The sequence below is a fragment of the Betta splendens genome, chromosome 6 (assembly GCF_900634795.4).
Source record: "Betta splendens chromosome 6, fBetSpl5.4, whole genome shotgun sequence".
Lineage (NCBI taxonomy): Eukaryota > Metazoa > Chordata > Actinopteri > Anabantiformes > Osphronemidae > Betta > Betta splendens.
In genome coordinates this window covers 6,428,528-6,456,455 of record NC_040886.2, presented here as the reverse complement: position 1 = coordinate 6,456,455, position 27,928 = coordinate 6,428,528, and the positions used below count along the sequence as shown (strand labels likewise).

Sequence of the window (27,928 nt, the reverse complement as noted above, 5' to 3'; positions counted from 1 at the left end):
CGAGCCGTAAAACGGAGAGAAATGTCGCTGGATCCACTAGGCGAGCGTGCACCCCCCCCTCCCCCCCAACACCCTTTACCCCCAGTGTTTAGCCGAGCAGGAGGGAGACGGAGGCTGAATGGCACCACTGTTCCCCACGCTGGCACGCTGGCTGCGAACGGGCGCCGAGCATTCTGGGAGGGACGGCGGGGGCAGAAGACAGACGCCCTTCTCACGCAACAGGTGGGACGCGCAGCAGGATGTGCCGGCAGCGGACGTGGCCGAGGCTCCCAAAGAGCCGGGGCCTTGGCGGCGGCGTGTGTTTGCACGCGGCGCCGCGCCTCCTGCGCCGATGTGTACATAGCGGATGCGGCCCGCGGCGGGAAGTCGTCGAGGTGTAGCCGCCTTGTACTGCAGGGGTGTCTAATGACACGGCAGTCACACTGGTAAACGGTGCCATCAAGATTTAATTAAGACCAATTTCCTCAGCAGAGACTCGTAAAACCCACACAGGACACTGCTGGGAAACACGGCGTGAGCTGCTGGAAAGTTCTAAGGGATGAGAAACTACACACACACACACACACACACACACACACACACACACACACACACACACACACACACACACACACACACACACACACACACACACACACACACACACACACACACAGACATCAGGTGGGAGTATCGACTGGAGACGATCGCGATCCCTGTCATGCAGGATTTGTCAGTTTCCCAGCGCTCGGGCTCGGTTCCGCTCCTACTCCCTACTCCCCGCCGCAGGAAGGATTTTCTTTCATAAGGTCTCCGGCAACCCTGGGCTGTTTCAGCTGTGGTGTTGCCTTACTGTAAGTGATCCGGACCTCGCAGGGTTTTAATCAATCATCAAAGCGCGTGTGTCTGCGTGCGCCCCGCTGCTCAGAATGAGCCGTCTGTAGTGGCGGTTAATGGAAAAGGTCACCTCTCCTCCAGGCAGCGCCGGCTCACAATAGAGACGGTGAAAAGGATCAGAGGAGAAGGGACAGCGTGGACCCCGGCACGTTGGCTGGAGTCAGCTTCCCGGACTCTTCCATCTCTGCTAGTCAGACATGGACGCAAGTCATGGAGGGATGGGAATTTTGCATGTATAAAAGCTAGCTGTTCGTAGTTGAACAGAGAGTCATTACCTTTAACATTTAAGGGGCTTTCATTGTTGTCTTGGTACCATTTAGAGGAATTCTTTAAACTACCACCATAGCAACGAGGACCCCCACGGCTCCACAGAAGCTATGACCAGGCTCCCCCGCTGGCAGCATCCGTGCGTGAATCTCATTTGACGGTTTTGCATTTGACTTAAATTCTTCTTTACATTTTCCTTGTATCGTGGCAACTTTGATGAAGTCTCACAAATCTATCGTGTCCCTTCCCAGGAAAATGAGAGGAGGGTGAAAGAGAGAGAGAGAAGACAAACACTGAGATTTGCTGTTTTGATCATGCGAGTCGTGTGAAGGAGTCCTCAGAAAAGAGTCTCCATCACACTAAAGCAGCAGGCTGTCAACCTGTGTTGTTGTGTGGATTACGGAAAGTGGTTATTGAGGCTTCAGTTCCGAGACAGATTTTATATTTTGTGGTTAAAGTTTCATTTGTCTTTTTTTAGAATTAGGAGCTTCAGTTTTATTAAGGGAAAAGCTGCATGGGGAAAAATGAAAAATAGAAACTTCAGTCAAGGAAACCAGCCAAGTGACATAAGCAAAAGTAATGTAGCACCTTTTGTCTTTATTAGCACGCTACACATTTCTTCAGTGACTGTTCAGTGTTTATTTGTAGTGTTTTTCATAACCGCGTCAGTCACAGTAACTTCTACATTATTACGTTTTTGTTTCCGTAGATGAAACTCTTTCACTCATATTTCAATTTCTTGCGCTCTCATAGTCTGCGCTAGTTTTTTTTTCTTCTTTTTTTCATGAGATTGATTTTCTCGACTATCTGTTTGCATCGATCCAATGTTAGTGTGTCAGCATTGCCCCATTTTTATTTTATGGCCGGACACAGGCCACTATTAACATTTCAAGTCAATATTCATCCTCCCTCTGTAGGGGCCACTTGTGAAATTACAAATATAAAACCGGAGAAGGGATGGGATGTTTATCCCATTGCTTTTGCCTGGCCCTTTAAATGAAAAAGTAATCAATTAATTTATTTATGCATTTCCAATATAAATCATGCTCAGCTTTTACAGAGCTAGAGTAAATTCTCCCTACAGCTGAATATTTCATGCAATCAAATTAAAATGCCAATGGATTTTTTTTTCTAAACATTTCACCAATCTGCATGTGATATTACAACATTTTCTCTTTGTTTTCTCACACAGTTTGCTTGCTGCGCTACGTCTGTATTCCCCCAAACACTGTCTAAAATGAATGTGATGTACCAAAATACAGAACGTTCTCTTATTTTAACAACATCATTAGGGAACTGAGATCAGTTTTAGTATTGGAAGTTTTGGTACTTCCATTGATAAATGATCTATGATTTTAACTTCTCTCACTGCCTTTTTTGTTGTATTTTTAGCTGCATCATGCATCGCACATTTTCAGCATGTTTTTAGACTCCACGCAACCTGGGCCAATGTATACAAATACATGCTGCATTAAACCCCAAAGTTTGCTCTCGTACCACTGTCGATCTGTTTTTAAACCCAAGCTGATTAAAAGTTTAAAAAATGTGTGGCTTTGGCTGTGACAAGTGAGTCTTTAACTCTCCAAACTAGCTTTTCCTCACCTTGGCAAGGCGTTTAGGAGAGGCCACCTTTCCCATCTCCGGGGCCAACCTCTGCAAATTACCTTGCGGGGTTTGGACCCCTTCGTATCTTTCCCATCAAATCCCAAATGAGAAAATCACTTTTAAATCTTATCGCTCCATCCCTGGGCCTCTATTAGCTTTGTCTCATGTACAGCATATCAGGCAGCGCCCCTGTATCTGACACCAGGTTGGCCGTCGCCAAGTGCAGAGCTATGGAATCCTTGATGACTTGATATCTCCGCTAGTTGGACGCCAGCCTGCAAATGTCGAACATCATCAATTATCCACTATCGTTTTCATTAGTTGCATTCATCTTGGACCTTGACATGTATGAAATCGGAGAGTAGAAGGAAAAGCAACCACTGACTGAGCCTAAGTTAAATAAGTACAAAGAGGATTCTTACCTGACACAGAGGAGGTGTTTGTCTTCAACCTTCTTGTCTTCCACCTCCACCCTCCTTTTTACTTTACATCTATTTTTGCACCGCCAAATGAGATATTGGGTAACTTTTCATCTGGCTGCTTTTGACCTTCCTCAGCCAAGCCTAATGATTCAACTCTATTATCTCTCTGTCAGAAATGCCACCGCTACTTGGTCGGCCGGTGCAAATGAGGTGTTTTTACACGGCTGGAGGCGATAGGAGGACTGTCAGTAAGCTAAAGGCTACAAGACGGTGGTCTAGCACTTGTTCTGACTGATTGCATTAGAAAAAATAAAGACAGCTGGATTTCAAATTAATTAAATGCTTGTTGGGTGGGTTTGGCACTTGAATACGTCTATTTATGTGTAGACACTCTTGTTTGTACCTGGAAAGAAAACCAAGTGTGATATGGGCTAATTTATTCCAGACTGCGTGTGTTTTATATAATGACCCAAAGTTATATCTGTACTATGTTCCAGATGACAAATCTTGCTGTGAATCCCTTTCGTTCGCTGGCTGTGTTCTCTTCAACAAACAAGTAATGTGCACATGCTGTATGAGGAAAAAGGTGCTGAAGGCAGTACATCTACAGCAAAACAATGCAGTAACAAAGACATGTGTATTTCATATAAGGGTATTAAATAGCAGCACAGGTTAGGGTGGATTGCATGTTCCAATTTTTCTTCATAAAGGCATTTTCTTGTAGTTAGTAAAGTCTTATGGTTTTGTGGAATCCTACTACTGTTGTCAACCTAAATAAATGCAGCCTCTTCTTCTGATGCTTGTCTTTTCCAGGCTTTGGGGTTTTCTTACAGTATTTATGTAATCGCTGTGTACTTGTCAGCAGAGCGTGACTAACTAATTTGCTTTCCCTACATTAGCTGTCATTTCCCTTTTGAAATAAAAGCCCATACAGCTGCATTTGCATTAACAGGTTCCCGCCGCTGCTCCCTCCGACCCCGCTGTTCGCGGCTAAATTGAATCAAGCCTAACTACCGGGACGGCGGCGCGAGCCCGCGTAACTCGCTCATTTCACCGTAGAAAGTACACGATTAATTACCTGTTACATTAAATGTCAGTCTGCCTGACAGGTTAATGCATGTGCTGTAGTTGCAGTGTAGCGGCTTGTCACACATGCAGAAATGGCCTTATCATTTGAAAACCAATTTTCTGTGTGTGTGTCTGAGAGTAAAGTTGGAGGAGTTTTTGTTTACAGCACTGGTTCCTACCCAACCACTTAAAAAGCTGAAATTAGTGATGGAGGAGGTGATAGCATGGTTTGGCCCCTTCTACAAACAGGGTCAGTGCAATGTGAAAGCACAGTCTAGGGCTTGTCTCTGTATTTCACTCGTATTTTCCCTCGGAATTGAAGGAACGCTGATTATAGTGCCTCTTCATGATAATCCAGGGCGCACACTCACACATACGGGATTTGGACGTATAGAAGAGTAATTTGTTTTTCTTCGAGTGCTCTTAAGACTCGCTGGTGTTCTATAACAAAAAAAGTCTTTCATTTTGCTGGATGGATGGATGAACGAGTGGATTGATGAATGAATGAATGAGTCTGTGGATGAGTGGTTTAGCATGGTAACATCCTTGAATGAGAAAGTTTGGCTATAATATGGTAAATGTGTAGATGAATTCCAACATGTGCTGGTAAAAAGTGGATCTTTCTTGGAATAAGTTCTGATGCTGATTGGTGAAGTGGACGTTTTTACATTGTACCTGGATGTTTGTGGTCGAGCTGCATCATCTTTGTCATAAACTGTAGACCGACACTGTGAAAGACAATATGTCGGCCTGACAGTGGATGAAACGGAGAACTTCCATTGTCTTGTGAGATATTAATTCCTTCAGTGTGAGGGACATGGGGGGGGGGGGGTATGTGTGCTACATGTGATGATGTGTTAATGAGGTTTGAGACATTATGCATGAATAAGTGCGGCCAACAAGACACTGTGTGTACAGTGTTTAACAAAATCCCTCAGCAGCAATGTGATCAATAATAGCTGAGGTCAGCTGACAGTTCTGCTTAATACAAACAATATTAATAGGGCAATGCTCTTGAAGGGATGCATTCATTGCTTTTGAGTTCAGATGCCCCGATCCCCAACATAACCATCACCACCACCAGTGCCTCCCACTCTCTTGCCCCTGTGTGACGCACCCGTGGATTGTTGCACCTGCGTCCTGCTGCAGGCTGCTGCCCCCCGGGGTCTCACACACACACACACACACACACACATGTCCTCAGCTTCATTCGTTCCCCTCGTTCGCCACCCTTTCCTCATTCGTATGCGACCGGGGATTCCTATTTCGCTGCCTAGATTCTATTCCTTCCGGGGTTGAGTGAGCTGGCACCTGCGATGTGTACACACACACACACACACACACACACACACACACACACACACACACACACACACACACACACACACACACACACACACAAATGCACAGCCTCTTCTGAGCTGAATTTGCTTGCATGCCTCCTATTTAAGCTGTAGGGATGCCGTCTCTGGAAGCATTCATATTTGCCCCCAGAGCTCCAGCTGCGAGGAAAATAGGTGCGGGCGCTATGGAGGTGGCATGACAAATAGAGGAAGGAGAATATCATCAGACTCCAGTTGTCAAAAGAGATTTATTTTAAAAGGGGCTTAATGTGGACTGTGCATATTCTAAAAACCCACAGACCTTTTAAGCCACATCACACCGAGGCTTTATTGCTTTTCGACAATTGTTTCTCTGCCGCAAAGTCGAGCTTTTTATATCGCGGTTAATGTTGTGAGGCGCAGGTAGTTGGATGTGTGAACATTAAGCGGTAACACACAAGAAAATGAAGGTTGGATACACTGGCTGATGCTGAAATCTGTTGGGGACATACAGGGCATGTGTGTGTGTGTGAGTGTGTGTATGAAGTCATTATATAAATGACAGTGAAACTACCTGAAGCCCATATCAGCTTACCGCTGCAACATTTTCCTGTCAGCGGGTTGACTCACACAGCTACATGTGAGTCAGCTGAGTTTGACACCAGACGCTCCGGGACGATGAACGAAGGGGACGCGAGTCGAGGAGTGGGGCTAAAAATGGGCCGCCATCAGTCTGCTCCCTGTCCACCATCACAACCGCGCTACGCGGCCGTTTGTACTTGACTGAGCATTTCTGGGAGTCTGGCCTCGCAACCTCTTCCTGTTAGCTCAGACAAGCCTGTAGCCCTCAGCAACTTTAGCACTTTATTCAGGTCAGAGCGGAGCGCAACCTTTCCCCGTTGAGATTTAAATGCCTCGCCAATAGTCCAAAATGTTAAACAAGGACTAGCCCTGTTGCCAAGCCGAGTATTGCCAAAGGAATACGATCCTGAGCAAATGTGCACACATTACCCGGAGTTTAACTGAGGATGCTATTAGGGGGGCAATTAGCAAGTCGCCTTATGTGGTTGCCCAGACGACCGGGCCGTTTTGCAGCGAGTTTAGACGCCGTCGCACTTTAGGCAGCTGGCAAACGCGCGTGTGTTCCTACAGATAAAGAACAGCGGGGGGGGGGCGGCTACCTGCTGATCTCCGTTTGAGGAAATGCCCCGCAGCCTGGGAGCTGGGAGGCTGCGCTACAGCGAGCCTGTGATCCCTGTGAGACGTTCAGTTACAGTAGGCCGACCTGTCAGGGGCAGCGTTTCAATTTGCGGAGGAACATGCAGAGGAAATAAAGCAGGCCAACATTTGGGACAGAATGTCTGGAGCAAATCTAGGATTGTGTGTCACCAGGTGCGTCTCTCCTCCCGACGCGCCTAATATCTGGTTAATGCTCGGACGCGAGCAGTTTTAACCTGCCACTCTCCCTCTCCAGACTCCGGGAGGCTGGTGTAGTCTCTGCCCGTCCTCCACCGTTGCCTTAACGACAAAGGCCTTTGAGTGACATCGGGTGCTCAGCCTCCATGTAATATTTCACCTCCAGAGAATGGGAACCTGTAATATGAATATAAACCTGAGTTGTCTGACAAGCTGTCCCAGACCCTGGAAATTTTTCACTTATCCTTCCAGCGTCTCCCTCCCCTCCCCCTTTTTTTTTTATAAAGCCTTCAATATCCCGGTGAAACAAACCACAGTAGCTCGATTTTCCAGTTGATAGAAACGACATTTTTTATCAGGCGCTTGATAGAAATGTCTGGTTACACAGCGTTTTGTGCCACAAAAACAAAACCTTGATTTTCGTATGAGCATCGTGTCACATCCGGTACATATGACATCGGAGCAGCTAAAGAAAAGTCACGTCTACTAAGAATCAACAAAACATTAACAGGTTTTGGTCAGCAAATGCAAAGTGAAACATAAAGAACTTGCCGTCGGGCAGCGTAGCTGTCTGAACATTCTTCCTCTTCCCTCTTTCCCTTCGCCCTCTGGCTCTTCTCCTTTAAATGCTCCTTCCTTCGCTGCTCCTCTGAGCGTTTCCTACGGTGTTTCCTCTTTAAGTGTCTGTGATTCACTAATTGAAAGTTAGGCTGATTGGGGGCGTCAGAAGGCTTCGGGGGCCAGACAGGCGCCGATGCCGGATTGACGCACACGCGCACATGTACTCGTGCGGTAACTTAACTTCTCTCTCGCGGCCATCGGGGAGTTAAGACTTCTGCAGAAATCACGTAATTATAGCTGAGGGTGCGCGGTTGTCGTTTCTCGGGTTAAAAGGAGCGTTTCTTAACGAGGATCATTTTGTGCACGCGCTTCCTTTTTGTCTGGTTACATGGATGTGCATCAAAGGAACAACATCAGCGATGACTACAATGCCAGGGTCAAAGTAAAGAGGAGATTTCTCTCACTATGCTCCGCCGCTACCAATTAACCAGTGTAGCAGGGTGCTGGCAGACGAAACAATGCAGCACTCGCGCTCCCTACAAGTATTCAGAAGCTTGTTCCGTTTGAAGAGCCCGTGTTTGTATTTGATGAGACTTCTGAACTCCTAAATAGAAAAGGAGGTAGAATAGGTGGCAGCGCCAGCATTGACTCTGCAGACCTTTCTCTCAGTATAAATACACCTGTTCCCTGTTCAGCATCTTCTTTGAATGGATTTTGTTAGGCCTGCTTAGCAACTGTAGCTAAGGATCTAGTCTTTGTGCAAAATAGCTGTGTCTTTACCACTCCATAAAGCACAGACTTATTCTATTTTACCATCCTGTCAATTCACTAGATGCCCTATTTAATTTTACCAATGCAATATATTCTCCCCTCACAATATTCTCTGGAGCATCTGACAGACAATATGGGGCTCAGTGCATTCCTGAACTCATAATCCAATTTCATAATTCACAATTCCTCTTCCCTGCCCGCTCGCCAAGCTGAGAGCGGCGGAGGCACAGAGGGACGTGCGCGCTGGCATGTGGACTGTCACTGAGCGTGAGTGGAAGGGTTAGAGCTTTTGTTCAGCAGGCTGCTCTGAATGTAGAAGGTGACGTTCCAGCTTTTGCACTCTCCACCAGTGTCGTTGGCATAGAGAGTCCTCTCCCATGGAATCGCATGAGGATATTATTTGACACTGTAACTTATTGAAATGTGAAGCCTGATTCTTACTGGAATCCTGTATCTACTGTGTGTGTGTGTGTGTGTGTGTGTGTGTGTGTGTGTGTGTGTGTGTGTGTGTGTGTGTGTGTGTGTGTGTGTGTGTGTGTGTTCATTACCCTGCAGCTCGCCCCCAGCCCTTCTGGTCCTCGCTACAGCCTAACGCGTCTGTGGCTCGTTCCTTGGCTCTGAACTTGAATGTCTTGGCGTCCATTCATGGGTACACAAGCGTGATATTGAATCACACAGAGAGAGAGAGAGTGCTCTGATTTCCCTGCTGGCTTTGCCCTCTGCGGCCCCTTGCTGACAACCAACCCCCCCCTCCCCCTTCCCGCTTTACATTGGGTGGCACACAAACACATCGTGGCCAGTGGAAGGAGACTCCAATGATGCAACCCGAGAACCAGAGGGAGCACAGGGAAGACGACGGCAGGTTGTGCCTCGTGGTGCAATGTGCCATTTTTAGCCTCGTTAACGGTGAAGCCGCGAGGGTTCCTGTTTGATAATCATGCCGCATTGTTCCGTAGGTGAACGCTGACCCGTCGATGTCACTGCCAGTATGTGTTTACTAGCACGCTAGCTCATTGACTGGAACTTGGTGGTGGTGGCGGTGGCCAATCGACCAGCGGATGTTTAATGAATAGTCACATGTAGCGTAATGATCCATCTGGAACAAAGGCTTCGACAGAAGAAGCAGCGGATGTTCTGCATCGCTGCGACCTATCCTGGGGAATTTGGAACCTTTGGGCGAAATCAGGTCCTCGACCTGCTTTTGCAGCAGACGTACCAGGATCTAATGTCTGCGATGGATGACAGGAACGGTTGAACACAATCTCACTCATCTGATATTTCTCAAAACTCATGGCTCCGTAGTACCTGGAGATAGCGCACGGTCATACATAAAAGCATTCCGCTCAGCATTTCGCACATTTACTTATTTTTTTGCCGCTCTGTTGGGCCGCTGCTGCGGATTAAGTCATAATCCACTAACGCTGGGTAGATACAGGCTGAGGTAAAGTCTGTAAAATTCTGGCCCCCCTGAGCATCCTCCACCCTTTGTACGCGCGTGGTGCGAAGGCTACGTTGTGCGGCTGTGCCGCCGCTCCGCTGCCTTGTCACGTTGATTAGTAACCCTCATCGCGAGAGGAAGCCGCTAACTGTCCTTGTGTCTCACTGTACGTGCCAAATTTCCTTTCATGCCGCCAGAGAATCAATGGCGACTTGTTTCTGCATGTGGCAGTTTTTTTTCTTCCCCTCGCCTTCTGCGGAGGTGGTGTGCAAATCGATGGCTTTGAACTCAGATCAGCAGCGATTCAGACGGGAGCCAGGCGTTTAATGAAATTCTGCCCACTAGAGACTCCAACACGCGGCCAATTCTCCCGATGCGGGGAAATGTGTTGTTTAAGCCGTAGATCACCCGGCTCTTTCCGAGCACGCCCATCTATTACCCCATAAGTGCATTTGCTTTAAATATGCTAACGATTGGCGGTGACATTTCAGCGCGTTGAACGGTTGCCCGTTCAGTGTCGCCCTACAGCTCCGTGTAGGTGAGCGGCTCGTGCCAAGCCAATTACTTAGCTCTGACCCAAGGTGGCAAGGATTCAGAGGCTCGGGACTTAGCGGCCGTAATCTGTAATCTTGAAAAAGGAAATTAGTGAAGCTGCGGTCCAGGTTCAGATGTGGGAAATGGAAACCTGGACTTCAGGAAGACGCCGACACCTGCTTATAAATCTGACCTGCTAGGACTAAAACACGGAGCCACACACACAATAAAGCACCGACAATATGATTATCAAGTGGCTGGCTCTGAAGTCTAGACTCCAGCCCTCAGGGACTTTATTCAGTCTCCCTTTTCCTCGTTTCCTTCAACACTTATCACATAAACTCTCACACAAACTTATTGTCATGCGAGTTGAAAGAAGCCCTTTGTACTTTACTGAGAGGAGAGAGATGCCCCAAAGCTATTCTATTCTTATTCACCTTCTATAAACCGAGGTCTCCGAGGCCATGTCCAACTTAATGTGGATAAACTTTCAGACACCATTAGATATTAGAAGTCTTCTGTCTACACCGATGACTTCAGATGGTTCTTGTGAAGCTCACAACACACACTGCACGACAATTCTCCAGTCTCCTTTTCTGCTAAAGTACCAGCAGTCAGTTTTTAATCCTAAGTGGCTGTTTACACTCTAATTAACATTTCATTTACTATTTTGTCCATTCTATTTGAAAGCAGCTTTAAATGTACCTTTTTAACTTTTCAACAAGTTTTGATTTTGCAGAGCCGCATTTTAATCAAGTCTTCTTGTGGACATAATTACAGATGTAAATAGAAATATGAATGAAAATAATAAATTCCCTCCTGCTTTTCTTCTACACATTGCCTTCACACACACACACACACACACACACACACACACACACACACAAACACACAATCAAAACACACAACGCTGACCCTTGTTCCTTCCATCAGTTTAGGCAGAACAATAGGCCTGAGTGGCGTCGTGAGAGTCGGAGTGGGATCAGACCGAACCTCCGAGGGTTCACTCCAAAGCCCGTTTTGTAGATGTTTGTGAATAGAAACATGGTTCCCTGAGATTGTCTGCCTGCCTGCCGGCCAGCCGTGTCCTACATGCCGTCTGCAGTTCTGCATTTAGGGACTCTTTTGTCCGAGGCCATCGGTCCGGTCTGTCTCGTCACTGGTTGCAGTATATTTCATGCTCTTTAACTGTGCAGGGGGGCAAACAGCCACATCTCTTTGTTGTAAGTGCACCCAAATTCGAGGTGACTGAGGACTAAGCGGATGCCTTCCAGCGGGCCCTGAAGTTGTGCAGGAGTCCAGCGTCGCTACCTTTTTCCCTCTCTGTGTGTTTGTTACGAGCCTCCTGCCTCTCTAATCAGCCGTCCGGCCAGTTGTTTGTCTTTTTAGCCGTATGAGAAAACACAGGGGAATTAACGCAATCATTGCTTCAGTGTAATTGGCTGCTTCAGCCAGTAATCATGCTGTAGAGCTTTCTGATAATAAGAGTGCATCTCTGCTTCCTGATTGTCTAAGGGGCGGCTCAGTGGTGTCTTTTCTTTTTTTGCCCACCGGCTATCGGAAACGCAGGGAGTCTCACCGGTTGTCATCGCTCGCTCCCCGCGTTTGATTTTAGATCTAGCAATTACCTCCTGTCCTCCTGCGTGCCGTGGGTTATAAATGATCGTCTGTACGCAAGTCCCTTTGCGTGATTCCGTCCCCACAAGGGCGCTCACGTGATCGGCAGCCCTCTCCGCCTGCCGTTAGGCCCCGTGATGGATGCCGGGCGGAGCGGGGGCAGATGGGTGGAGACGGAAACAGACGGAAAACGGAATAGGAGCCGTACGGTCGACTCGTTCAAAGGATCAGATTATATAACAACACTGTAGGAGATGGATCTTTTTTACTCTACTATTTCGGATGCCACCAAATAAAAGGGGCCGCGCTTCATCAGTGACAATACACTGCGTTGCTACACACTCCTCTGCCTTTGTTTGCATGCTTGTTGTACTCAGCCCTGCATATCGCTGATTTGTGTTTGCATGCCCAGAGCGAGGAGCCCGCAGTGTGTGCATGTGCGTTTGCTCTCCTCCCCGCTTGTTTGCCCCGGTTTGCACGGATGAATACAAATTGGGCCGAGTTCCTTATGGCTAGAGATGCTGTGGTGAGGACGATCGCAACCCCTCTCTCCTCATTTTTGTGATCTCTTAATGCAGACGCTGCTCTGCTCCTGGCTTTCTTTTGGTGTTACTCATGTGCCCTGACGTGGCCCTGAGTCATTTGATTTTCTATAATATTGCTGCCCTCCCCCCTCCTGCAGTGTTGTCTTGACCCTCAGTGCCAGCTAGTGTGAGCCCTGCTGGCCTATTGTCCTCAGCAAATGAGCACTGTGTGCATTTTCGCTGCTCCGTGTGCGTCGCTGTCATTTGTTTTTGCTCCCTTTGACCCTGGGTTCAGCCTTAAGTTGTTTGGCCGGAGTTGGTGTTGCAGCTATCGTTTCCCGGCCATCCTCAGAACCTTGCGTAGTTGCTTTCTCCAACAGATTCATCTTTCCTTTAGCCATAAGCTTCTTCCCACACGGCGTTTTTCAATCTGCTGCAGAGAAATATCAAAAAAGCAGGAAAATCAGCCCTTCCGCCTTTTCTGCACCCCTCAGCATGTCCTTTTACTACTCTCCATCTTTCCGCCTCTTTTTCTCCTCACCTCTACTTTCCACTCATCCCTCTATCACGGACTCACACCCTTCGGCGTGAGGTGGACGGAGCTTATCGCAGCCCTGGCAAAGTTTAATTCAACCTCTGCCGTCCTTCTCCCCTCCGTCCACTGCTTTTACCCCTCGTCTTCTGTCCTCCTCACCTCTCTGCACGCTCCTCCTTTTCTCCTCTTCGTTCCAATTTCCTCTTCTCAAATGAGATGTGTATAGAGTAGAGTGTGTACATTCTTTATCTCCAGCTCTTGTCTGGGTATTAGGTGGGTGGGGGTCCGTAATGAAACAGAGAGTAATGCTGTGCAAACAGTCAAGCTTTCACATAGAACCCTTCTCTGAAATCCAGACACAAAGTTTGAAATATGCTTCTCTGCCTCTCGTGGATGCTCAGTTCGACTAGTTGCCCAAGGCGATGTTTTTTATTTTTAACACCTCCTACTGAGTCAATACCTACTTATTGGTGGGAAAAATTGCATGAGGATAGTGGACAGCTAATTTAAATCTCTGTCGTCATGGGAGAGCTACTGTTTGTGTAAGCTCCTGCCAGTTAAGTTGATAATCTGACGTTTCTGTCAGTGAGTCCTGAATAGCTGAATGGTGATGAACGCTCAGTTATGGGCCATAACATATCATATCAGTTACAGATGACTAAAGCTCATTCATTTACTGTACTTTCCTTCTTGCTTAAGAAGGTGCTTCAGGAAAAGAGGGAGTAAAATGTAATAGGATATCAAACAATGGTAAGTATGGCTCAAATTGAAACGCATAAGGTCATGCAGGTAAAGTAACAGTACAACAACACTACCTTCATTTGTATGAAATTCTGAATAATGCATAGCAACAAACATGAGTAATATAGAAATAGGGATGCAATGAAATAGAAACTAACTAAAACCAAATGAAGGAAAGTCTGCTGTTGGGACCGGTGATACATCAAAACAAGGCTGTAAATGGAATTCAGTTTGACAATATCAAGCGCTGACTCCGAAGCTGCATGATAAATTATTGTAAACAAGCCACAACCCCCCCCCCCCAGAAAAGGTTGATTATATAATTCCAATTGAGTCAAATTCACGGCTGATGAAAGCGCAGAACAACAGTCTAATCAGTTTGGGATCCTACATCTGTCAGTCAGCGATGAGCCTGTTGAGTCTCCCCATCGAGAACGGCGCCAGGTGCAGAGGCACAGGAGCTAAGGCTACTCGGACGCGTTTAAGCTGTGGCTGCGGTGGAAAAAGGCTCCGGTGGAGGTTCTTCCTTTCTTTTGCCTGTGCTGAGCAGCCCCGGGCTGTTCAATTAAGCACATAGCAAACGCTTCTGTTTGCTCCCTCGTCCTGCTAGTGTCGTCTCCTTTGGCATTTCCTTAAAATGGAAGCCGAGCTGTCTGATTCCTTCCCCAATTACATGTACGCGTAGAGCAGGATGCAGCGCTAGTTTGATTCATTTCCTACTAGATGCTTTTCACCTGACAGCTTCGCCTGGTTTGATGTCTTTGATTTTATTTATTTTTTTGGTTTTACATTAGGAGTCTGATGTGCATGCTAAACACATCACAGCGTCCTGGGTGTGGGCAGAAATAATTCTGCAAAATAAGTAGGCAACTTAGGATGAGCCACAAACGGAATACAAAACACCGCCGTGGTGCGCGTGCATTTTGCATATTCATCATTTCCAGGTGTGTGTCTTAATGGAGGTTGTGTATCCCCACGGTGAACGCCAGGGGTAAATTTCTCATCCCTTATTCATAAATCGTATTCTTGTGTGAATAGCGATGCGCCGCCTGTCCTGGAAACTGCATTACAGTCAATTCTTTGCCCGGAATAAATGTGAACAGCGTTCGGGCGATGCTGCGGCGCTAGTAGCTGACGCCGGTGTTTGCAGTGGGAGGCGACAGGTGGTCTGTGTAGTGGAAGCATCGTATGGATGCAATGAACTTGACCTCTCTCTGCTGAGTGTTGCTTTTTGTTTTGTTTTTGTGCAGAGCCCTCTACGTGCGGTTAATTGGTCTCCTCCCTGACACTCTTTCCTCTCTCACCTTCCTTTTCATTTCCAAACCATCACCGGGGGGACGCCATAGTCACTGCACGGCCAGGCCTCTGCCTTTTTTTTCGCCGGAGTATATTAAAAAAAAAAAAAGGAACATCCATGAATAATTCACACCAAGCTAGAATATTTAATTGGGTTAACAGACACAAGGAGGAAAATGCAGACAATCGTAGGATGCTTGCATGAATTAAAGGAAAAGATGCAACCGTGGGCCGGCAGATGTGGGAGCAGGACGATATAATCATATTCTCGTTTCCTATAATTCTGTTTATTTATCTGAACGGCTGTTTTCCTTGTTTCACTCTCTCTACAGTAGCAGCAGTATTGAATTTACATTTTGAAAGTATTTTGTTAGCAACTGTTATTGACTAGGCACTTCCAGCTTTGGTACCAATAACTGAATTCCTCTCCCGGATTCCTGAGCATCATCGTGTTTGAGAAGTGTAAGGCATCAGAACTCCCGTAATAGAATTCAGCAGTTGTCTGTTTAAAATGACTGCAGGCATTTTGGCTGATGTCACATGTGGCTGGAGACATAAGATTGTTAACTGGTCTGAATTATCGGCAGTATGATGATGTGATGGAGGGCGCCCGTCGGAGGTGGAAGGCGGAGGAGAGGGGAGATGGGACGTGACAGAGTGGGCCCATTTGAGGTTGTCGCCGGTTACCGGGGGAGACGACTGGGTCTCAAGACGAATCAAAGCCCAGCTGGTTCCTCCGGTCCACTCGTGTAACTTCCTTGATCATAAATAGCTGGGGCTGTAGTGCCGTGTCGAGGTGGTTTGTCATTAGGCCTGGCCCCAGCCGGGGCACCGAATCCCAGTCTAGGGGAGAATCTATCACTGTACAGAGATAAGACGAGGCTATTATTGTTTCTGTCCTCCACCTCCTTCTCCCTCTCGCTCCTTCTCCCTCCGTCCTCCGTTCCTTCCTCCCGTCTTCCTTTATTCCATTCCTGTAACGTCTCACCATCACTCCCCGTGACTTTTTTTCATCCTTCCTTCTTATTTTGGCTCCTGTTCTCTCCATTGCACCATCCGTCTTCCTCTATCTGCCGTGCTCTCGGCACAAAGGCAATATAATGGTGAAAGTAATGACTCTTAGGATACAATGATAATCCAATACTGTGCCGAGGATAATGACCGCAGTGTGGTTCTACACAGAAACTATATTCAAGCATTAATTGCTGCCAACATACAGGATGGCTGGAGAAGGCCGGTGAGAGGCACAGAGGAGGGAGAGAAAAGGAGTGAAACATTAAAGGTGCATTGGATCAGGAATTACAGTACAAGAAAGAGAGAAAGAAACAAAGAGAGAGGGAGTGAAAAGTAAGGTTATATAGGGGTCAGATGTGTCTCAAGTGTTTTGAGGTTCCTAAAATTTATCTTTTTGTGTTCCAAAGCAAAACTACATTCCTTCAGTCGTCTTTTCTCTTTCTGATTTTCTTGCTGCTTTCCCAAGAAAGTGGCTTTTTTTTAACTTTCATTACTTTGTGCCATTGAAAGCCCCCTCACAAGTGCATGCGTCGTTCTCTGTTTAGGATTCAGGCGTGGTGCCGACGCCCCAGAGTCCTCTCTCATTGTCTCCCCGCGCAGCAGCCGAGGTGTCGGGAGCGCCGAAGATGGATGGATTATCACACAAAGGTCTCCTCGCGTGCGCTCACCTCATTTAGATGCTCTGTTCGGCTCTGACTCTCGCTAACGGTGTGACGGCGCCGAGGCCCTCGCCGGCCCCGTGTCTTTGTTTACAAACGTATGCTAATGAGCGAGGGGGCTCGAGGAGGCGCGCGACCCTTCTTCGCGTGCTCACTCTAATTCCTTCCCCGGCGACACATCGGCTGTGACAGCCGCGGCCTCGCCTCCTCCTCTGCTGTGATTGGAGCAGCTGCCTCCGGGTGTCATTGGCTACTGAGGATTGCTTAGCGGTGTGTCGATGCACCAGCTCAATACCCATGACCTTTTATTAGCACGTGCACGGAGACGTTGAGAAGTTAGATGATATTGAAAGTTAAGAGAGGTGTTTGCATTGCCTGCCTCTGTGACTGTGACCACTGTCTCGCTCACATCCTTCTGCATCTGTTGTCATATGTTGTGTCACTGAGCATTGTGAAAATGTTGTTCTATTGATTTGTTTATTCCATTTGCACTTTTGTCTCCATAACAACCCTGCAAAGGGCTGATGCAGAGCTTATAGGCAGCTGGTTTGGAGGTGAGCAGGGCGAGGGGCAGAGGCATCATTCTGTTAGATAATTAGTTAGTTACCTTAACTCTTATGGTCAATATAAAACTAGAATGTATAAAGCTTTGTCTCTATGAGTGTGGATTCGAAAAAGAAGCGATGCATTTACTGCACAGTCCGGTACAAATAATATGCACATTATTTGCTGTATTGCAGACTGACATTTGTCTTGCTGACAATATTGTGATGAGTATAAAATATACAGTATTTGTGTTTCATCCAGAACAGAAGTTCGATTTCAACCTCGAAAGGCCATAAATAATCTTGAGAGAAGTTTTAGGTATTTGTTTGGCTTCATACCATTTTCCATCGACTGACTTCTTCTCTTTCCCCACAGTGTTACAATATCCATAAAATGCATTAATTGAAGTTCAGAGATCGCATTATGAGTTGCGTACATGCTGTATGTGCAGCCATTCACATGCTGCCCTCCATCCTAAATGCTGAGGACCTCGCACTGATCCCTGTTGTTGTGAATCGCCAAACTCATCCGCGCTAAAATGTTTTCCTGTCTCGGTGTCAGAACGCCGCGACCTGCACGCGCGTCTGCTGTTGCACGAGTGCGTGGGCTTGTGATTGCATGTTCATAGCCCCGATGCTGCAATAGGGTCATTCTGTTTTCTTTCAGGCTGTCTATTAATCTTTGAGTGCTCTGTGCCTTGGGGCGAGTTGATGCTTGTCTCCGTCCGCGGCATTTAGTTTTTTTTTTTGCATCTTCTTAAGTGGCATTTTAACTGAGCTATTAGTGGAGAGCAAAACATTTCAGGAGCTTAGATGGGAGGATCCATGCTCCTGACCCATATTATAGCACATTAAGCATCTGCACTCTGCTCTGGCCTGCGCACCTACATGTTCACAAAGCATACTCTCACTCCATGCACATCCTGTAGCCTTCCCTTCCAGTTCCCTCTGTCTACCGTTGCTTTCGCTCCGTCACAATCCCTTTGTCTCTGTTTATCTCATCTCCAAAGCCTTGTTATGCCTCTTGTCTTAATGCACTCTCGCCATCCTCAGAAGCCTGCGTTGTTAGAGCTGAACTAAAGGCCAGGGAGTGCAGCACTCAGAGCTAGACCTATTCATCAGTGTCACAGCAGCCCTCCACTCTGCTTCATTACTGACTGGCTAATGGCACAGATCAGTGCAGTTTATTTGCTATAATTAGCCAACACCATTTGGCCAGCACGGCCCCAGTGAAGCCTGCTACGCTCACGCTGCCCCCTGCCATGTCACCCTCATGCCCGTGTGCGTAGTCTGTTGGGCTTTAAAAGGTCGTTAAGAAACTATACTGGCCCATCGGTTTTGATATCCTACATTGCCTTGTGTCATCAGTGGCTTATAATGCCATGCCTGGCTGCAGATCCAAAAGCTGTGAGCCCTGTAAAACTTTATAAACTCCCCACTAGTAACGGTGGTGGAGCACTTTGGAAATGACTGGTGGAAGTTGGATTAGAGAGTGACTGAGGAACAAGCAGTGAACGCGTGAACGTGTGAGGATGTAGGGTAGACTCTCTCCCTGCTGTCCTCTTTCACAGTCAAGCCCTTGCATTCCGCTCAGCTTCCTCACAGTCTCCACCAATGTTCCAGCCTCCCACTTGACTTCCAATTAAATCTCCTCCCCCGTAGCCTCTTGCGTTCTCCACTTGCACCCTGTCCCCTCCTCACTTAATCTCCCTGTCTGTCTGGAACGTCTATGAAAGCTGCAGCCTCTTGTTTTGATGTCCTATGAGAGTTTAATCTCATTTCTCAATGGATGGAGAAGGCAAAGTTGTTATTGTTATCATGCAATGCTGGCTCAAGGGGAAGCACAGTGTAAATCACCGGGATGGAGTGACAGTGATGGAGTCAGTGAGTAAAGGGCATCTATCCTCTCTGAGTATAATGTCCTTTCTTCTGAATTTTAATTTTTTGTCAAACTCTTGTCTAGTGCTCACATCTTTCATTTTACTTTCCATCTGCTGAGTTTCCCAATTATTTGGTTTTATTAGCTAAACTTGCTCGCTGATGCAAACAGCCTGCTCCTACAAACAGTAAAGCACTGTGTCAAGAGGTTCTGTTAAATCACATGTTGGAACCGGCTTCAGCAAAGCACCTTTGATTGAAGTAAGGTTGCTGCAGTGGCAGAGGTTGTTGTTTCAACAGCTCAGAAACTGCTGACCTCTTGGGATTTAAGTGCGATCCAAAGAAGAAAAAAAATTGGAGCCAAGCAGAAAAAAAAACTTAGCAGAAAGGTCAGGGGCAGGTACAGTAGCTAAATTTGTTCAAGCTCAACACATACCTGCAAGGCCACGCTTTTGTCAGCGGAAGAAACAGTGGAATTGAATCAAACGTGGCCAAACAATACTGAGCCGTGAATTTCACAGTGACATGCTGACAGCAGAGGACAGAAGAGGTAAACAGCATCAAGTCGTGCATCAGCCCTGCCTCGTGTCAAAGGACCCAGCTTGATGTAACTGCGTGGGAGTATTTACCGCACAAATTAGGCCCCTTGATAAAAGATGTTGGGCTTTATTTGAACGCCCAAGTGTTCTGAGGCATTGTTGCTGAACACTAACCTGTTTCTCATAGCTACCTCTGGCAGGGATAACAGCTAGCTTTTTGTAATCTCAGAATGTTTACAGTAACATTGTTATGAGCTCCAGGAGCCGTGTTATAATCCAATAAAGGCTCTTTGGGATGAATGTTTGAAATGGTGGAGCTGCGAATGCTATTGAGTCAGCATTGGCACAAATATCTGCTGGGGACCAGCTCCTCTGGCCTTGAGAGTAAGAAGGCCTGTGTCACTGACTTTAAGCCCCGCCTCTTCCGCCAGCCCGCTGGGCTTTGATTGGTCAGCTTGTTGACTAAGTCAAACCAAGCCCAGCAAAACGTCCCTGCAGTATAAACGTCTATGTGTAACATTCAGAAAAGTATATATGTAACTTAATGTGATCTCAGCATGTAAATATGACCTTTACTACGAGAACACGTTTGTGATGTAACGTAAGGGAAATGAATTGCGTTAATGACTGTTGGCGTTGTTCTCTAACCGCTGCACGTGCCTGTTTACCAGAGGGGCTATTAGCACGGAGCACATCCTAAGGGCTGCAGAACACATTATTATTAGCTAACGTGTTGTGACTGGACTTTGTCATATGTGTTCAAAATAAACACGTCCTACATTAGCGCGTCGCTTGTGTTTATCTCTCGGATGAGTTTCGCTGCTCTCTCCCAGCTGCCCTTCGACGCCGCTCTCTCCCGCTATCGCTCCCTTTGATCCGGCCATCAGCATTCTGCTGTATCACCATTCTGTCTATCACTTAACTTACAGTGGAGCAACACCTCGCTGTGAACCCGGCGGTTGTTGTCAGTTTTGTTCGGAGATAAAACGAGACGGCGGTGCGCAACCTTCACGCGCGGCGTCCCTGAAACACGTCGGGCCGAGATGAGAGCGCCGACAGCTGCAGGTTTGATGAAAGCTGAAGATTTTAGAGTATCGCCACTTTTGAAAAGGTTAGCCAAGCAAGGTGAACGTATTACTCACTACGTCCCCATCTACAGATTACACTTACTTCAACCTTGGATAAGACTGTTGTTTATTATAGTTCTTAATAGACTCTGTCACAAACTTAATCTACAAAATGCTCTTAATCATATCAGTCACTATCTGTGTCCTCTGGAGGTTAAAGAAGTTCTCCACCATCTTATCTGCACACATAATAGGGCTGCTGTTTTAGGGCTGGGGGACATGAACAGATTAGGGAGAACATTAGAGGAGAGGCTGCTCAATGATTAGTATTCTGCCTGGTCCACTGCTGGTGGCAGAGCTCGTAGTCGATTGGCTTCCATTAACCTGCCAGTCGGCTTTTCATTACTTCATTAGTAGTGGCACAGAGGCTTGAGGAAGTGCCGTCACAGTCCAGGGACTGACTTGTGAGTCACAGATGTCAGACTTGGCTCGATCTGTGGCCGCATCGTGGTCTAGGTATGTGCATAGTATTTGTCCTGCAATGCACCGTGTTCCCAGAGCCTTTTTAATACGTAATACTTTAATGGCGCAGCTCGACACATGCTAGAAGGCAGGGTATGCTCGGAACATCGTGATCCAATGGGTGGTGTGCGAAAAAGGTCTGTGCCGTGTGTAGGGGTTGGAAGTCCCGAGGGAAACACCTCCAAAGGTCGTTGATAATGAGCAAGCTCAAATCTTGCTTCCACATAGAGACGGGCAGAGCCACCACGACCGAGTGACCGGACGCGGCCAGGAGACTGCCTGGAAAAGTCCCGGAAAAATCTTTTGTCCTGAAGAGCTCAGGTGCTGCACCTGGAGCCTTGAGCTCTCAGGAATTTCCACATTTCCATTACATTTATTCAAATAACTGGAGCCTGAGCCAAAAGGACATTAATGATTTGAATAGGACTGCGATGTAATAGAAGTGGGAAGTTATTTCCAAACGACATAAGACGGTACATCTCTGCGTCGGGCGCAGGGAAAGCTTTTAAAGAATCCTTATTTTGTCAGAGAAGAAGCTCAGTTAAAAACTATTCTCTTCAGCCTTCACAAGATGAGGCTTGAGGGACCTGAGGCAGAGAAAGTATGTGAAAATTAGTTCTCTGTTGAAGTCGCCCTCTTTGTGCAAGTTGGTTGACGCTTTTCTTGTTCATCTGACAGGACCGGGCTGTTTTTGTTTTTTGATTTTACTTTTTAAAATGTCTTCCGAATGCAAGTCACAGCGCAGTGTGGTGCTGTTAAATAAATCAATTCTGATGATAAACTATTAAATGCATTTATTAGTCACACGTTTGTAGTATTGGCACTCTGGCCGGGGATTAGACCGTTGTGAGACGGGTCCGTTCAGCTCTGCAGTGTCAGACAGGGAATTATTTTTGATTTGCTGCCTCCACGTTGGGACGTGTCACCCACTTCATTTTCCAAGCATGGGCTGACATCATGCTTATTCACATTGAAGGTGATCACTTACACAAATGAGGCCAGGTAAAGAGGAGTCTAACCTCGCTCCCCGGTGCATTGCCTGCTCGTAATAGCCTCAGATAAATGGTTAAGGGGAGATGTGCTGCCAGTTGACTCATGCAGTGACTCATGCAGTGTGCACTTGGAGGAGGAATAAAAATAAACGGCGAAATGAAGCGAAAAATACATTGTAAGGCATGAGAAGTGGGTTTGGTGTTTGTTTTTCATTTTAAGGGAATTTGACATACAGTATATTGGAATATATTTGGTCAGGGCTGCTCTATGGTGTTTGCTCTTTGATCCGGTGGAGTTTTGATGGACCCCAGACGTTGCACGTACGCTGTCCACGTTGAGATGCTCTGTGAGCGTCCCCGTCACAGTTCTTACGGCTCAAGCGGTTCCTGTTTGACATGAAAAAAAGCATCTACTGTACAGTACTGAAAGCTTCATCGCCGTCTCCAGGCTCTGTGTTTCATTATTTATATCTTTGGTTTGGGTTGACTTTTCCAGTGCACTTCATCATCTGGGGAAAAGAGAAGAAGACACACAATGCAGCATTCAATTATTCACAAAGAGGAATAAAATGAGAAACTTCCGCACTAGTTCTCTCCTCTGTTTCATTTATTCAGCGAAAGGAGGTGGTTTTTATTCTGGTCGCCTGAACTCAGCAGAGTTGCAGAGGGAGTGTAAGGAGACAGACAAGACGACAGGCAGAGGAATGAGGAGACCACCTCTGTGACACCACTCACTCACTCACTCACTCACTCACTCACTCACTCACTCACTCACTCACTCACTCACTCACTCACTCACTCACTCACTTGCCCAACACACCTCTCACCCATTTCAGCCTACTCAGACTCATTGTTAATGGGAAATATTGGAAAACCATTAGCTCTCATTATGCTTTATAGCCAAGCGTCCCCTCCCATTCTGTCTTTTAATCACAGTCCATCCCCTTGTGGTTGTGTGTTTGTGTCATCGCATGTGCACGCTCCAGCCACTCTTACTCACCACACGGTATTGAGCCACTCTCCCACTAATGCATCTGGGGTCCCCGCCATGTCCCACCCTCCTCTGGGCTTTTATGAGGGAGTCGGTGGCACAGCTGCCGGAGTTTACGGCCGCCAATCTGAGCTTGTTGTGCGTTTGTGGGTTTGAATACTGTGCGATACAAATAAAAATAGAAGGGAGTGAATAAGGTGTAGATTCCCTTTATATGAACTCTGTGTATCCGCTCAGTCCTTGTAACTTCACATACCCAGGTTCTCTTTGCTTTGAACCGGGCCCCGTCTTGTCCGTGACAGCGTATGCGCTGGTGTTTTGATGGCACTGTGGGGAGTTGGCAATTCGGACCATATGCTTTGTAAGAGATATTCACCACACAGACACACAAACACAAACACACACATTCGTAATGAGCGTATTTAAATTCCGCTTGCTCTCTCCCGGCCAAGGCAACTGTCATCCTTGTGCAGCACAACTCCCATAATCCATCTGTAGCATGACAGTGAGCTAAAAGCTCCACTTGGCAGCGAGAGAAGCGATTCTCTACGTCTATCGGTTTGTCGATCTTTTTTATTTTTCTCTCCCAACTCACCTCATTTCCCTCTTTCCTTTTGTCTGTTTTAATATTTCCAATTAAATTTTTCCATCTAATTTCCTTTTCTGTGTATCATTGAGTCTCGGGAGGGAAAAAAAACCACAATGGCTTGTTGACCACGATGATGATGGTAATGAAGATATTCACAACTATAATTATCTCAATTATTGCAGAGATCAGAGTGACAATAATGATATTTAATGATGATAATTACAATGGAGATCAGGAAGAAGACAATGAGGATGATGATGACAGTAGCGATTATAATAGTGCTTGCTGACTTTTTGAGCAGTGTCCATGTTTTTCTTTTGTTTTTTTTCACCTTGGCGCAGATGGAGAGAGACAGACGGAGGGGACGGACGCCAGCCGTAAGAGGGACGCTCGCTCCTCAGCCGGTCACCACAAGAGTGAGGACACCAGCGACAGCAGAGAGGACGACGCGGCTGTGAGTTTTTTTTCGTCCTCGCCGCCATTCTTGCACTGTTCTCTCTCACCATTCCCCCACCAAAGCCTAAACTCACCCACAGGCCTCTGACTAAGCAGCACAATGTTTGTGTGTCAGTGTGTTTGTGAAGAAAAAACAAAAGAAACGCTCATCAGGGCTCTAACAATCACAGTCTGGATCTTAATTATCATCAAACGCTTTGGACTCTGTTCTGCACGCACCCACAGATTAGTTTTCCAAAACACAATCAACTGCCTCCGTAATGAGAAAAAGATTAGGAATGAAGCAAAATAATCTGGATGCAGGTAGAGGCGTTCACGGAATGAGCTAATGCTAAAGCAGGAACCTGCGATCGCATTTTATGATTCCGGGTTTTCCCACTTTCTCCATCCCTTTTAACTGATCCTCATCTGCAGCTCAGCCCACCTACTGCAATGAATATTAATAATGTTTCTCTTGGAGGCTCCCGTCTCCAAATACATTGTGAATACAGCGTGTAATTTTACCTTCTCATCAAGCATTTATATCTGCAATCATTTTCATGGCCAGAGACGTGAAATTAGACGGAGGAACCCAACAGCCGAGGTTTGGACCGCTGCCAGGGATCATTAGCGCTCGGTACATGCGACAGTCTGACAATTTAACTCCTACTTTTCCTGACAGTGGGTGGATTTTAGGGTCAAGTGCAGCAATTGGGGACAAAGCGATGATTTCCGAAGACTGCGGGACACGCTGAGCACATTAGTTCCAACTGCGTGTTGAAACGACAGGCTCCCTGTTGTTTCCAACCAGTTATCCAACTGGTGATTATTATCAAAACACATCCAATAACAACCAACTGACCTGAAACACCTGGTAAAATTGATTGAGTATAAATACCTTACTAATCGAGATGTGTTGACCAGGGGTCAAAGGTCAGATACACACAGGACCTGTAGGTTTTCTTTGTTTCTTGGGTCTTTAGGTGGGTATAGACATAAGAATGTATGTACTGTACTGTACCAGTGATGTTTTTTTTGCAAATCATATTTACAGCTACTTTAGGAAAGTAAAAAGATATATATTTTTTTTATCTCTCAAGATTCACCCCTAATTATTTGGCCGTGAGGCAAGTAATGTATTATTATATTCGCCTTACTCAGCCTTAGTTGTACCCAGGTTTCCATCCCAGAATTCTCCACCGCGTCTGCCTTGAATTGTTATTTTGCCCGAGGCTCAGAAATCAGTGAAACTACCTGAGGTGCAGAAGAATCGAGTCGAGCAGGCAGACGATCTACAGTAATTTAACGTTCGCCGCATGTTAAGCTTTGTAAAATATTTAATATTAGAAATGGCTAAGTCCCGGCAGAACGAGGGACGTAGGAAAACAACAGATTAATGAGCTGTATCAGACACAGTTATTGGTATTTTCAATACCTCTCTGCCTGCTGGAGGATCATTATGCACGGCTGTTTTAAGGAAGCCCCTGAGAAGCCGCTGGATGTGCCGCGAATCTAGATGAATCACAGCGTTTAGAGCGAGTTACCGGTCACATCACAGTTTATTCTAAGGCATTAACACTGTACATCTCCATCAGACATACAGTATATCATAGCCAGACTGCGATGTTGGGTGCAGGATACACTTCAATACACAACATACAGCGTGCACTTGGCCACACACGAGCTGTGGCTGCAGAATTTTAAGGCCCAAATACAGCTAAAAAGCAAATTGTTACAAAATGGCTGTACGACTGTTGACAACCCCAGGGGACTGGCCAAAAGAAAAGGACCATATATCTTATTCCGCAAAATGCAGTCGTCCTCAAAATCGATTTAATTGAAGGCTTTCGGAAATGTGCTCGAGGAGATAAGAGTCGCGGAGGCGAGCTGGCGGGGGGTTTTTGGGAGCGGCCCTCCTCGAAAACTCCAAACCTGCCTGATAGCATTAGAGGGTCTCCTCTGGAACAGTCAAAGCGGCTCCCGGGATGAGTGAGTCCCGTGCGCTGAGGCTCAGACGTTGGCCTGCACCGTAAGCATTCTGCTGAAGCCACTAACACGTATCAGGAGGTTTATAGCGTGCTTTTTATGAATTTTAATGGCATCCCTTCATCATTCGTTCCCCGCAGGATGGCTGATGGATTTAGTTTGCTTCAAATAATGATCACTTAAATGAACTGTGTTCATACTTGGACAGTAAACACGCTCTAAATCATTACAATTACAATATAGCAGATAGAAGTGGCCCCGCTGCAGGATGCGCTTATTTGGATTTACGATCTCTGGAGCGTAAGACAACTTTTGTGGTTATATACAATGCTGCTTTGTGCGTAACAAGCACCACGTCCTGTCCTTTTTAAGTGTGTGTGTGTGCGCGTGGTTCCCCTTAACACTCTGCCGTTTCGCTCTCTTTATCTATAATTCAAATGACCATTTACCAGCACTGTTCCAGCGTCGCTCAACCTCCGAAGGCGTGTGAGCTCCTCTGAACCGCGCCTCCGCCTCCGCCTCCGCCTCCGCCTCAGCATCTCGGGGAAATTCTCAAGCGAAATACTGAACAGTAACTGACACCGTCGGTCGATCTAAAGGTTTTCCCGGCGAGGGCACGCCTTCACACAAATGTCAGTGGCAAAGGTCAACGCCGCAGTCAGTCCGCGTTTCCCGGCTTGATTTGTCGAATATGGCGTTCAACAGCAGACGGGCGTGTGTGAGATGGAGAGGGAGGAATTAGGCTTGTTAATGTGCTGTTATGTCTGTCAGGGAGGCCAAGGGCCCCTCTCGTATTTGCCATCTACTGGTCATGTCTTGTGTTGCAGAACAGCTGCATTTGTAACTTCTCAGACGGTGCCACAGGTGAACAAACTTCTCGAAAAAAGCAGCGCAAATGTGTCTCGCGCCTCCGGAGACCCCACGCAGGCGGTGTTAATCTGGGCATGTTAGAACACAGGACAAGCACAGGCAGGTGGAGGCAAACACAAAGGGACGGAGGGGGGGGGGGCGCGACTTGATCGAAGGAAACAAGAGGAAATCAGAAGCAGGGTGAGGTGAGAAGATGAGGAGCAGGAGCTTCTGTGGAGGAAGTAATTACGCTCGTCTCTGCCGCCGTGAAAAGGCTGCTACCGAGCAGCAAATGTCTACCTCTGCACCTTTCTCCCTCCGCCCGAACAGGACTAAAAACGCAGCTTAAACAGTTGAAACGGCGCGTGTCAGGGTTGCTGATAATAGGAACCGACGTTAGGGTGTTTTTAGTCTTTGAAAGACGCCGAATATCTTCCCGGCCACCTGCTTTTTCAGGACGCCGGCTGAAATAGATTTTCCCAGCTCTCGCGGCGTGCGCTTGTGTGGCTGCCACCTCCAGGTGATTACCAATTTGTCTGACAGTCTCACTCTGTTAAGTAAATCAAGGTGTGTTTTTGTCGCCGCGCCGTTTGGTGCGCGCACGATTGGGGATGCTTGTGTGTGGTTTGTTAATACCGTATGAATGAAACGCGGCTTGTGTTCTCCAGCTGCTCCACCTGCGCTTCCTGTTGACGGCAACGCAATAAAACTGAACTACTGTAAAGCTCACTTTCCACCACGTCTGTACAGTCAAAATCTGAGAGTAGCGTCTTAAAACAACAAAGGTAATTAATTTCATTAATATGACAGTCAGGACTGTAGCTGTAAAGGACAAGGTCGTGGAGATGATACGAGCCCGGCGAACGCAT

At 46.8% G+C, this 27,928-nt stretch overlaps 1 protein-coding gene across 1 annotated transcript in view; it reads left to right on the top strand.

The window, feature by feature from the left end:
- Positions 1-27,928, top strand: part of b4galnt4a (beta-1,4-N-acetyl-galactosaminyl transferase 4a) — a 90,368-nt gene that overhangs the window by 5,576 nt on the left and 56,864 nt on the right. Inside the window, exon 2 of the mRNA XM_029154303.3 lies at positions 24,131-24,243. Within this exon, the coding sequence (XP_029010136.1) occupies positions 24,131-24,243 (113 nt within the window). The remainder of the gene's footprint in view (positions 1-24,130; positions 24,244-27,928) is intronic.